General features: G+C 39.2%; 1 protein-coding gene across 1 annotated transcript in view; it reads left to right on the forward strand.

Annotated features, from left to right (window-relative positions):
* Positions 1-614: 614 nt before the first annotated feature.
* Positions 615-13,228, forward strand: part of fgf7 (fibroblast growth factor 7) — a 65,741-nt gene continuing 53,127 nt past the window's right edge. The window contains exon 1 of the mRNA XM_063066529.1: positions 615-903. Coding sequence (XP_062922599.1) covers positions 615-903 — 289 coding nt within the window. The remainder of the gene's footprint in view (positions 904-13,228) is intronic.

A 13,228-nucleotide genomic window follows, 5' to 3' on the forward strand; every position in this document is an offset into this window, starting at 1 on the left:
TCAGGGTTTAGCGGAGCAGTTAAAACTCCAGTGGAATAGTAATGTAGAGCTAGTTTTATGCTACAAACATCACACTTTTTAAATTATGTATGTAAAATACTAAAATTATAGACATTTTGAAAACAAGATACATATTCTACTTTTTGGCTTTACATATTTTTAAAGCAGGAACTGGCAACTAACGAGCTTTTTTAAAAAAATTGGTATACACCTCCAAGCTTGTTGCTATGCTTGTAATTTATTTGTAACAGCTGACTGTAATGGCTTGTTAAAGTTAAGTGATACTTCTGCTTGCAGCTTTATTATCGTCAAACCTCTCTGTACAAAAGGAAAATACTAATAGCAAAGAAGATCAAGACATTCAAGAGCACTACAAACTGAATTGTTTATAGTGGAAATTGTCAGTGCATCACCTCTCAGAAGAAACTCTGGCTCAGCACCATAAACTTTCTCAGGAAAACTTACACACATTCTAAAGTGCTATGCCACAAATAAAAGAGATCCAAGGTCACGGAGTCCAGGCAGAAGCTGAGACCCTAAACTAACAGCATTCATCTGACTCAAAATTTAAATTGCAGTATGTCATTCATGAGAACCCAGAGCAGTGCACTATAATGCGCAAATGGATGCAAACATGGATCCTGCCAATTTTGTTGTACAGACTATACTTTCATTGTATCCTTCTAGCAGGAAATGTGTCTATCGCTTGCAATGACATGATTCCAGACCAACTAGCTGCAAGTGTGAACTGTTCCACCAGTCCTGAACGGCACACCAGAAGTTACGACTACATGGAAGGTGGAGATGTAAGAATACGGAAACTTTTCTGTCGAACACAATTTTATCTGAGGATTGATAAAAAGGGCAAAATCAAAGGCACAGTTAATCCCAGCTGCAATTACTGTAAGTAATACTTTAATTAGTTTGGAAAGATACAATTAAAGGCTTTAGCAAATCAAGCGAGTGCACAATTTCAAGTTTACTAGGCTTTATAAAGCAAATTGACAATCCATCCCAAGTCATTTATATGAGCTCAAAACATCTGGTACTCATTTTTTTTAAAAAATATGTACCTCTTAGTGATACATAACCAGCATATTTTAGTTTTGCTAATGTATTAGTTGACAGCTGGTAAACGTTTGCAGAAATTATCCCTTTTATTCAAACTGACAAGGAACAGAGATATCAGATAACACTTTAGACCAAAGTAAAAATCATTAGAGTTATCTGTTTTTCATGTGTGGACATTTGAAAAGTGAATTACTGGGAAAGTGGGTTTGTCTGACAATTCCTTTTGCCTCAGATTGTGTTATATAAAATATAAAATAATTTACACGCCAATTCATTGTATCTTTACAACTTGGCATTCTAAATACATTCCTTTTAAAACATTTTGATTTTACTCAAGTTAGATTACAGTTCAGAAACGGTTATTCCCAATATGTAAGTTGCTTAAATAATATTATACTTATACTTGAGCATTATTCTGGCATGGTCTAAAGATTGATTTTTGAGAAGGTCATAAGAGAACCAAGTTTCAACAACTCTAGAATTGCCTTAATTAAAAAAAGGAATGATTTACAGAAATATCCTTCCTAAGTTTACAGCTTTTTGAAACTCTGCCAGATTAGGAAAAACAGGTATTGTTATTGCTATAAATGCAGCAAGGTGGAGATGTGATTACTCAACAACATAAGTTATGCCTTTAACAGCTGTAGATTTTGTGATGGATCACAAGTATAACGCAATAGCTTTTAAACCCAAATGGAGCTTTATTAATGCAGCAACAAAGTCAAATACATTGCTTCAAAGAAACAAAATAATTGATTTGATAGCTAAGTAAAACATACTTTACCCATTAACATTTAAACCATTTATAAAAACACTATTAATTTATTAATGATGGAGAGGGTCAGTAGCTTTAAATTCCTTGGTTAACAGGTCAGAGGATCTGTTCTGGAACCAGCACGCCAAGTGTCATCACTAAAGGAATGAGAGTGCCTTTACTTTCTTAGAAGTTTGCGGCATGTCACCAAAACTTCAATAAACTTTTACAGATGCACAGTGGAGAGTATCCTAACTGGTTGCATCATGGCCTGGTATGGAAACAACAATGTCCATGAATGGAAAAGATTAGAGAATGTGATTGATACAGCCTGGAACATTACAGTAAAAGCCCTCCTTACTATTGAGTACATTCGTATACAGTGAAGCCACAAAAAAGCAGCATCCATCATCTAAGACCCCCACCATCCAGGCCATACCCAGTTCCTGCTAGTACCACTGGGGAGCAAGTATAGAAGCCTTAGGTTCCAAACTACCAAGTTGAGGAACAGTCATCACCCTACAACCATCAGGCTCCTGAACCGGAATGGACATCTTCAATCACATTACTCTGAACTGGTTCTATTATCTACAGACTCACTTTCAAGGACTCTTTGCAACTCATGTTCTCGGTATTATTATATATATATTTATTTAATTTTCACAATTTGCCTTCTTTTGCATAATGGTTGTCAGTCTTTATGTACAATTTTATTGTATTTTTTTCCTGCAAATTCCTGCAAGAAAAGGAATCTCAAGATGGCATAAAGTAACATATATGCACTTTTGATAATAAATTTACTTCTAGTTTTGAATATTATGAAATGTTAATAGTAAATCATTAAGTTAGATGGTAGAAAATAAAGCACATCTGCTTAAGAAGCTGACAGCGCTGGCATATAAAGATGCAAACTACAAGGGGTAAAAGTAGCCCAAATAATTGTGACCAATAAACTAATCAACTTGCGGCTCTTGCACTCTATTCCATGACATTACAGTTCATCTGTAACATTGATCCACCTCATTGTAATCTTTTTTTCAAATTATTCTCCCTAACCCCAGTCTCCCCCCTGCATTTGGCTAGGTTGAATGCTTGAGGTTTAAAAATTCCTAAGAATGTTACCAGTTCCTTAAGAAACCCACTAGGAGACATACTTGAGTACAGGAAGCAAGGAAACCCTTTTTCCTTAGCTGAACATTTCTTCTGTTCATCGGACTGAAGACATAAAAAGTCAAACCTGTAAAGAACTGCAACTAATCCAATTGGTCTCTCAGTTAAGAACAGCAAATATTAGCCAAAGTCATCAATTGTCAGATATTTGTATAATATCAGTGGAAGTTCTCTTTTATTTTGCTTCGGTGTAACAGCAAGGTAGAAATGCTAATTTTATGCCGAAATCAATGGTTTAGATCCAGTATTGACTCCAGGTGAAGTTAAAATACTGCACAGGCTACAGAGTTTTTGCAACTATTAAATCCTCAAAAACTTTCTGTGATTACAACGGCATGAAGGCCTGTGAGCAATTTGTTTAACCAGTTTAATAACTTTTTTCACCTTGCTGTCCCTGAACTTAACGGCAATGAAAAAGTATCTATTCAAATTCAATGCTGGCATCTCTTCTCTGGCAACATTAGATAACGCCATCATTAACTACAATAATAAGATACACAAATCAGGAGGTCCTGGATAATTAGATCAGTTTTGTACACTCAGTGTGCTAATCTCATCCAGGTCTATGACTGGGTTGTTTGAATTAGTTTCAGTGCTTAGGCTAAGCAGAGTGAAAATCAGCCAAAGTTCACCATCTGATTGTTATCGTGTGACTTCTTCTAGAAAACATATTTCTGGCATTGTACAAGGACTCAATTGGCCCTGTGGTAAAATAAGTTGGCTTCTCAAATTGTCTGAACATACATGAAAGAAAGATGACCACATTGGCAAGGAATTCCTACCCATGGAAATATAGAATAGAAAGTTTAACATGATTTAGGGGACTGCAAGAAATTTGCAACAAACATTTGTTTTATTTGTACTTCTTAGCGAGGAAAAAAGAGCAATACCATTTAAATTACTGAGCTTCCTGACATTGTTCCTGTTTTCAGTACAGTGAAATATTCATTAATCAATAGCCATATCAACAATGGGTGCATGACATAATCATTTAAAAAGAAGAAACATACAGAAGCAGATGGAACAATGCAGATGTCTTTAATTTAGACAATACTAAAAAATTATCCGTCTGGATTTCTAGTTTTAAAATAGTACGTTTGTCATGCATTTTTAATGTTATAACATACATAACAGGAATAAATATGCAGTGGGCACTATAATTCCTAACCCACAACCTGGTTTGTGGGTGACTTCGTTATTGTTCGATATAACAGGAATGAATAACAACTGGGAAAGTTAGGAACACTGCAATAAGGAAAAACTGCACCATGTTAACCAAAACACCAAGAGATTGTGCAGATGCTGGGAATGCAGAGTAACGCACACAACACGCTGGAGGAAATCCGCAGGTCAGGCAGCATTTATGGTGAGGAATAAGCAGTCAATGCTTTGAGCCGAGACCCTTCATCAGGACCTATATGAAGGGTCTCGGCTCAAAACGTTGACTGTTTATTCTTCTCTGTAAATGCTGCCTGACCTGCTAAGTTACTCCAGCATTTTGTGTTTGTTACCATACTACCCAATGCGCACATCACAGATTTCTGATGGACTAATTTGTTCTTCCCTAACCTTTGTGTAGTAAGGAAATAATAACATTATATTTGAATCTCTGCATAAAATGCAGAGTTCCAAGTGTCAGTACTGTGACACCTGTATACATGATAATTTCCCTGTCAAATTTAACATAGGTGATTTGAAAATACAGAAAACCTAAGTGGATATGTTGTGATCATGGCATAAGTATAAAAATGTACGTCAAATGCCAGAAACTTCTGTGCTGTTGTCTTAATCAAGATTTAATAACTGACAGACTATCTGATCAAATTACGTCAATTTTCTCAGATCATCAGAGGACAGTGGAAGTGACAAAGTAGCATTTTCCAAAACATTTGGAAAGACATCTGCCAACCAGATTCTATTAATGGTGTCACTGAAATACATATCCAAGTATGATTCCAACAAAAAAAAACATAGGAAGATAAACTGGCTGTTTAATCCTCCTAGCCAGTTAATGAGATGGTGACTGATCTATGACCTTAATTTATATATCTTCATTTTTCCCAAGTCACCGACTATATATCAAACTATCAATTTGAAAGAGTAACTGACAGTCAATTACATTTGTGGAAGCAAGTATTAATTGTATAAATGTTTTTGTAACCACTTCCAAAAGACCTGGCTTTAATTATTAGACTATGTCTCCCTGCCTAACCCTAGAGTCCCTGCCCATCAGAAATGTTAATTTAAGTTTTGGACTCCATCCAAAAACAATCTAGCCCTCCTAAGCTGTCGTGCCTTGAACTACTTTGAGCTAACCAGTGTCTTGCACAGCTATAGCTTCCACCACACCCCCACTCCTCCCAATCTCCCTTCCTTTTGATACAAAGGCTGCATTCCCTTAAACTTATTAACAATTTTTTTTGTGTGTCCCTATCACTTCAATTCATACTCTTAATCTATTCACATCTCTTGGTAATATAATGTTTCCCTTTACGTTGCTTACAGAGCCATTCATATGTGGCTTTCTGTAGTATTTATTGCAAATAATGGGACTTGTGGGATTACACTAGTTGCAATCTCTCAATTTTAGTACCTGCATATTATTCCTGTGTTTCCTACAATGTACCAATTTCCCAGCAGTCAATAATTTGACTTAATTTCTGAGCTGCAACTCAGTGTCAAATTTCTTCTTGAAGTTCATAAAAATAATCATAGACATTATCCTGTCATCAACTGCACCTAACTTTACAAAAGAAGGAGTTTTGCATGGGACAACCCACCTTTTTTGTTGTCTCTCTCTGGTCATTTGAATACTTGAGGTGTTAATTACTCTATATTTGATTATAAACAACAGATGTTAGGGGTTAACTTGGTTTCTCACCATCCCTACATATGAGCTGCATGGTTATGTGGTTTGCAGTTTGTAAATCAGGCTTCAGTGGGTGGGAAAATGTGGGAAGGAAGATTGTTAACAAGGATAAAGCCTTCTTCAAATGAAGAAGATTGAAAATTAAATGGGTAATGTAATCATGGCCAGCCCCATCTTCTCCATGGGGTAAAAGCATGAACATCCTATCCCTAGGCATCAAATCATAAACATGAGAAATTCTGCAGATGCTGGAAATCCAAAGGAACACACAAAATGCAGGATGATCTCAGCAAGTCAGGCAACACCCGCAGAAAAGAATGCTGATGTTTCTGGCCGAGACCCTTATCAGGACCTAGGCATGCCTGACCATGTTTGTGTAACACATGGGAGGGGAAAGTATGTTTTCAAATGTCATGCAAACTCTTTGGGCGATGTGGCTGTTGTGGATAAGTCATTGGCATATTGTGAAAGCTTGGCAATATAAACGTGTGCAAAGTGTGTAAAGGTGCAGTGAACCACAGAATACTACAGCATAGAAACAGGTCCTTCGGCCCATCTAGTCCACACCTAGTTATTCTGCCTAGTCCTGCACCTGGACCATAGCTCTCCCCACCCCTTCCATCCATGTACTTACCTAAACGTGTCTTGAATGTTGTAATCGATTACACATCTTCCACTTGCACTAGCAGCTTGTCCCACACTCTCACCACCCTCGAAGTGAAGACGTCCCCCCTAAATCCCCTTAAGCATTTCATCCGGAAGATTAACATGCATGGGGTCCATGGTGTATTCAGTACTGGCTTGCCCATAGAAGACAAAGTGTCTTATTTTAGATGGAGGTCTGACTAACGGTGTTCTGCGGGGATCTGTACTGGGATACTGCTGTCATTGTATTATATATAAATGACCTGGATGAAAGCGTAGCAGGGTGGATTATTAGGTTTGCAGGAGACACTAAGATTGGTGGTGGTGCGAATTGCATAGAAGACTGGCAAAGAATACAGTGGGATACAGATTAATTGCAGATATGTGCAATTAATGGCAGATGGTGTTTAACTTGGCCAAATATGAAGTGTTGCATCTTGATAGCTCAAATGTTAAGAGAGAGTATAAGGTCCTTAAAAGTTATTAATGAGCAGAGGGATCTTGGAAGTCCAAGTTCATAGCTGTTTGAAAGTATCTACACAGGTTGATTGGGTGGTTAAGGAGGCTTATAGCATGCTTCACACATCAAAGTTGCTGGTGAACGCAGCAGGCCAAGCAGCATCTGTAGGAAGAGGTGCAGTCGACGTTTCAGGCCGAGACCCTACGTCAGGACGAAGGGTCTCGGCCTGAAACATCGACTGCACCTCTTCCTACAGATGCTGCTTGGCCTGCTGCGTTCAGCAGCAACTTTGATGTGTGTGGCTTGAATTTCCAGCATCTGCAGAATTCCTGTTGTTTATAGCATGCTTGCCTTTATTAGTTGAGGCATTGAGTTCTAAAGTCAGGAAGTTATGTTGCAGCTTTGCAAAAATCTACTTAGGTCACATTTGGAGTATTGCAGATGACACCCCATTATAGGAAGAATGTCAAGGTTTTGGAGAGGGTGTAGAAGAGATTTATCATGATGTTGCCTGGATTAGAGGGCATGTGCTATAATGAGAGGATGGAGAAACTTGGGTTGTTTTCTCTGGAGCAGCGAAAGCTGAGGAGAGATCTGTTAGAGGTTTATAAGATTATGAGAGGCTTAGATAGAATAAACAGACAGTATCTTTTTCTCAGGGTTGAAATGTCTAATAGCAAAGGGAATGCATTTAAGGTGAGAGGAGGCAAGTTCAAAGGAGATCTGAGGGGTAGGATCTTTTTGTTACTTTTAATAACACAGATATTGGTAGGTGCCTGGAATGTGCTGACTAGGGTGGTGGTAAAGGCTGATACATTAGGGACTTCTAAGAAACGTTTAGAAAGGCGCACGAACGTGAGGGGAATGGAAGGATATTGACATTGTGAAGGCAGAATGGATTAGTTTAGTTCGCTATTTGATTACTAATTTAACTGGTTTGCTAAAAGATTGTGGGCCAAAGGGACTGTTCTTGTGCTGTACCGTGACATGTTCTATTTGTGCAAAGTCACTGAAATCTAAGTCGCTATGGCATGAATCCTAGCATTTAGCTCCAGAATTACCTGCTACCACAGCATTCTGGATAGGGGAATGGGTGGGTTGCTTGAGCCCATGCAGAAATTTGTTCGAATTTTGCACTACTTTTATGAAGATATTTAGTGCAGGAATCACTAACATAGAACATGGGAATACTACAGCACACCGTAGTTCCTTCAGCCCACTGTCGCTGGTAGAGGCAGTGCGTGAAGCACCCCCGCAGGAGACCCACACACCCACCACTCTCTGTGTAAAACAACTTGCCTCGAACATCCACCTCCCCCCCCGCCCCCACACTTTCTTCCAATCGTCTTAAAATTAGGTTTGACCTTTCCCACTTGTACTATTACTCAATGCTTTCTAGGTCAAAGTCACTTTCAATATCTGATTTAGCCACATTGCTACTCCCTCAGAAGAGGCATATACAGACATTAACCAGTTTTAACTGGAGCTAGGTGCTACCATATTAACCCCTTCTGATGTGTCCAGGCAATGAAGAATGCAGTTAGCTCTTACAGTACATTGAAATTGAAATGAACAGGCTGCCCAAGTTTGTCATTCTGTCAACTTGACATCACTGGGCATAGGTTCATCTTACACAACAGTTATTGAAATTGTAAGTTTTATTTGAAATTTTATAGGCATTCCAAAATGGATAAAGTTTTCTTATTCAGCCAAGCTGTAGATATTATTCTACTTAAATAAATCTGTAATACTTAAAGATGGACAACACCGTGGCATTCCAGGCTCTAAAAAATACTACATGTTTTTTTCATGATCAAATTCTATCATTACATGTTGATTGTGGTTTGGCTGCCTCTTGTCTTTTACGCGAGGCGTGGGGCTTCATGGTAGTGTAGTAGTTAATGCAATACTATTACAGCTTGGGGCATCAAAGTTAAGAGTTCAATTCCAGCATCCTCTGTAAGGAGTTTGTACATCCTCCACATGGGTTTCCTCCCACAGTCCAAAGATATTCCAGTTCGTACGCGAATCGGTTATTGTAAATTGTCCTGTGATTGGCAGAGGGTTAAATAGGTGAGTTGCTGGCCGGTGCAGGGTTGGTGGACCAGAAAGGCCTGCTTTGCACTGTATTACTAACTAAACTTTTTAGAAAGTAAATAACCTCTCTTCAGAGTATGATTACACAATGAAAAAACTCCAGTTTTGGTAGCATTCATTATGTTATTAATGAGAAAAAATGTTTCCCATATTCCTCCGTGTAATTACTGAATAAAACAAAGGATTTCAATTTGTTGTGCTACTTAACTTCTCTAAGTACATTAAATAGTAAACTAGAACGCACTGCTAATAAACCATTTTGGCAATTTAAAAATGCTTAAAATTGGTCTCATTTTTCTTTCTTGCTCCTCGGGACAATAGAGTCTTAATACCACTCAGTGTGCTCAAAAGGCAAATACGTCACCAAGCAGCAAATGGTTGAACTAGAAATATTGTAGCATAATCCTGTCTCCTACAGTAGTCCAATAACAAGTGAAAATATTAGCTCATTCAATTGAAACATATTAACATTTTTGCTACAGAACCTACTGCATACTGCATGTTCACACAACTTGTGAACTTGAATAGTTAATGGCACTCAAATCGATATAACTTGGAGCCTAACTGCAAGTTGTAAATCTGAAGACATCCATTGTATAGGTTCATTTTAAATTATATTTTAATTACACATATGCCAGAAGCATATAATATTCTATGTATTTTGTGAGTAAGGAACTAAAGAAAAGTGATCTGTGAATGATTAGTTTATGCTGATTACATGCCAAATGCAAGTTTGGATTATAATTCATAAAGGATATACAAGGTACGAACAGGTAAAATGTAATTGCACTGTAATAAGCTGATTCAATACAATTTATACATGCTATAAGAGTAAAGCAAGTTATGCAAGGTCCATTTATATAGCTACACTTTGAATAATGCTTTAAAGCATATTGTAATATATGAAATGGAAATGAAGGGATTTAAATAAATTCAGACCTCTTTTTTATAACGGTTGGGTTGCCAATCAAGTACAATATTGATAAACACGAGAGTTTCTGTAGATGCTGGAAAACCCAGCGAAACACACAAGGTGCTGGAAGAACTCAAACTGTCAGGCAGCATCTGTGGAAATGAATAAAAAGCCAATGTTTCAGCTGAGACTCTTCTTTAAGGACTGGAAAGGAACAGGGTAGAAACCAGAATAAGACGGTGTGGGGAAGGGAAGAAGTATAAGCTGACAGGTGATAGATGAAGCGAGGTGAGGGGGGATTGTTCGAGGGAGGAGGGATGAAGTGAGAAGCTGGGAGGTGACAAGTAGAAAAGGTAAAGGGCTGAAGAAGGAATATGATAGAAGAGGTGACTGGATCATGGGAGAAAGGGATGGAGGAGGGGCAACAGAGGGGGATGATAGGCAGGTGAAAAAAAGTAGAGGTAAGAGGGCAGTCTGAAGGGGAAATCTAAAAAGAGAGAAAGGGGAGGGTGGAAAATTTAGCAGAAGTTAGATAAATTGATGTTCATGTCATCAGGTTGGAAGCTACCCAGGCAAAATATGAAGTGTTGCTCTGAGAAAGGCCTCATTGTGGCAGTAGTGGAGGCCATGGACTGACATGTTGGAATGGGAATGGGAATCAAAATGGTTGGCCATAGGGAAATCTTGCTTGTTGAAGATGGAGCAAATCCCCCGATCTACTTCAGGTCTCACAAATATAGAGGTCACACCAAGAGCACCGGATACAGTAGATGACTCCAACAGACACAGAGGTGAATCTCCTCCATCACCTAGAAGAACTTTTTGGGGCCCTGTATGGTGGTGATGGGGGTGATGAATGGGCAGGAATAGCACTTCTTCCGCTTGCAAGCATTAATGCCAGGAGGGAAATCAGTGGTGAGGGATGAATGGACAAAGGAATCACGGACAGTGCAATCCCTGCTAAATGCAAAGAGTTTTGTGTGTGTGTGTGTGTGTGTGTGTGTGTGTGTGTGTGTGTGTGTGGATGGGGGGATGGGGGGGTAAAGATGTGTTTTGGTGGTAGGATCCTGTTAGAGATGGCAGAAGTTGCAGAGAATGATAAACCGGCTGCAAGGGTCACGGAGTGATAGGTAAGGACAAGAGGAATTATTAAGGTGACGGGAAAATGGAAAGCGAAGGTAGATGTCTGGGAAAGAGAGGAGATACGGTGAGGGCAATATCAATGGTAGAGGGAGGGAAATCCTGTTCTTTGAAGAAGTAGGATATCTCTGATGCTCTGGAAAGTATGGCAGAACTGGGAAAAGGGAATAACATTTTTACAATTGGCAGGGTGATAAGGAGTATAGTCAGGATAGCCACACAAGAGTCAGTAGGTTTATAAAAGATGACAGTGGGGATGGTATGTCTCCATGATATTGATAAAGATTTGGGTACAGACACTGTTTCCTTCTTAGTGGAGATTGGTGAAAGTTCAGAATTGTTAGCTTAGCACTCAAAAATTTATGATGAATTGGCTTTTCCAAATTACCTGTTGTGTCAGAATCAGAATCAGGTTTAATATCATTGGAATACGTCATGAAATTTGTTGCGTTGTAGCAGCAGTATATTGCCTTACAAATAGTAATAATAACAATACTATAAAGTATATATAAAAAATTAAATAAGTAGTGCGAAAAGAGAAGGAAAAAAACTGAGGTAGTGTTCATTCAGAAATTTGACAGGAAAGGGGAAGAAGCTGTTCTTGAAAATTGCGTATGGGTCTTTGGGCTCCTTTACCTCCTCCTTTTGATCGTAGCAATAAGAAGAGGGCATGTGCTGGGTAGTGAGAGTCCTCAATGACAGAAGCCACCTTTCCAAGGCATCACTTTTTGAAGGAGTCCTGGATGCTGGGGAGGCGTGTACCCATGATGTAGCTGGCTGAGTTTGCAATTTCCTGCAGCTTTTTCTGATCCTCCTCCATTCCAGAAAAACAACCAATTAGAATGCTCTCCACATAGCTTCTGCAGAAGTTTTCGAGAGCCTTTGGCGACACACTTCCTCAAACTCCATATGAAATATAGCCACTGCTGTGTCTTCTTTGTAATCGCATCAATACATTGGGTCCAGGATATACCATCAGAGATATTGACACTCAGAAACTTGAAATTGCTCATCTATTCCACTGCTGATCCCTTGATGAGAACTGGTGTGTATTTCCTCTACTTAACCTTTCTGAAGTCCACAATCAATTCCTTGGTCTTACTGACATTGAGTGCAGAGTTGTTGATGCAACACCCCTCAACCAGCTGATCTATCTCACCCCTGTATGCCTCTTTGTCACCATCTGAAATTTATAGATGACATTTGAGCTGCACAGCTGTGGGTGTAGAGCAAGTAGAGCAGTGAGCTAAGCACACATCCTTGAGGTGCATCAGTGTTGATTGTCTGCGAGGAGGAGATGTTATTTCCAGTCTGCACAGACCTATGGTTTTCCAGTGAGGAAGTCAAGGATTCAGTTGCAGACCGGGGTGCAGAGGGCCAGGATTTGGAGCTTTTTGAAGGGAATTGAAAGTATGATTATGTTGAATGCTGAGTTGTAATCTATAAACAGTAGCTTGATGTAGGTATTACTAGTGTCCACTATTACTAGTGGAGAACCAGTGAGATTGCAACTGGTGTACACCTATTACGGCATTAGGGAAACTGCAGCTGGTCTGGTCCTTACTTAGATGGGAATTGATCCTAGCCATGACCAACATCTTAAAGTACTGCATCACAGTATATGTGAGTGCACCTGAGCGAAAATCAATGAGGCAGCTCACCTTGCTCTTCTTGGGCATTGGTAGAAGTGTTGCCCGTTTGAAGCAGATGGAAACCTCCGGCTGTAACAGTGAGAGATCGTAAGTGTCTTTGAACACTCCCATTGGTTGATTGACACAAGTTTTCAGAGTCCTACCATCAGAGCTTGATGCCTTTCAAGGGTTTACCCTCTTGAAAGATGTTCTGATGTCTGCCTCCGAGGCAGAGATCACAGAACATTCAGATGTTGCAGGGATTCGCACAGGTGTAGTTTTATTCTTCCTTTCAAAGCGTGCATAGATGGCACTGAGCTCATCTGGGAGTGAAGCATCACGGCCATTCATGATGTTAAGCTTCACTTCGTAAGAAGTAATAGCCTGCAACCCCTGCCAGAGCTGACAGGCATCCGATTCCATACCTAACCTCAATCGTAATTGTTTCTTTTAAAATAGCCTTCCATAGGTCGTACCT

Source organism: Mobula hypostoma, chromosome 13, assembly GCF_963921235.1.
Source record: "Mobula hypostoma chromosome 13, sMobHyp1.1, whole genome shotgun sequence".
Classification (NCBI taxonomy): Eukaryota; Metazoa; Chordata; class Chondrichthyes; order Myliobatiformes; family Myliobatidae; genus Mobula; species Mobula hypostoma.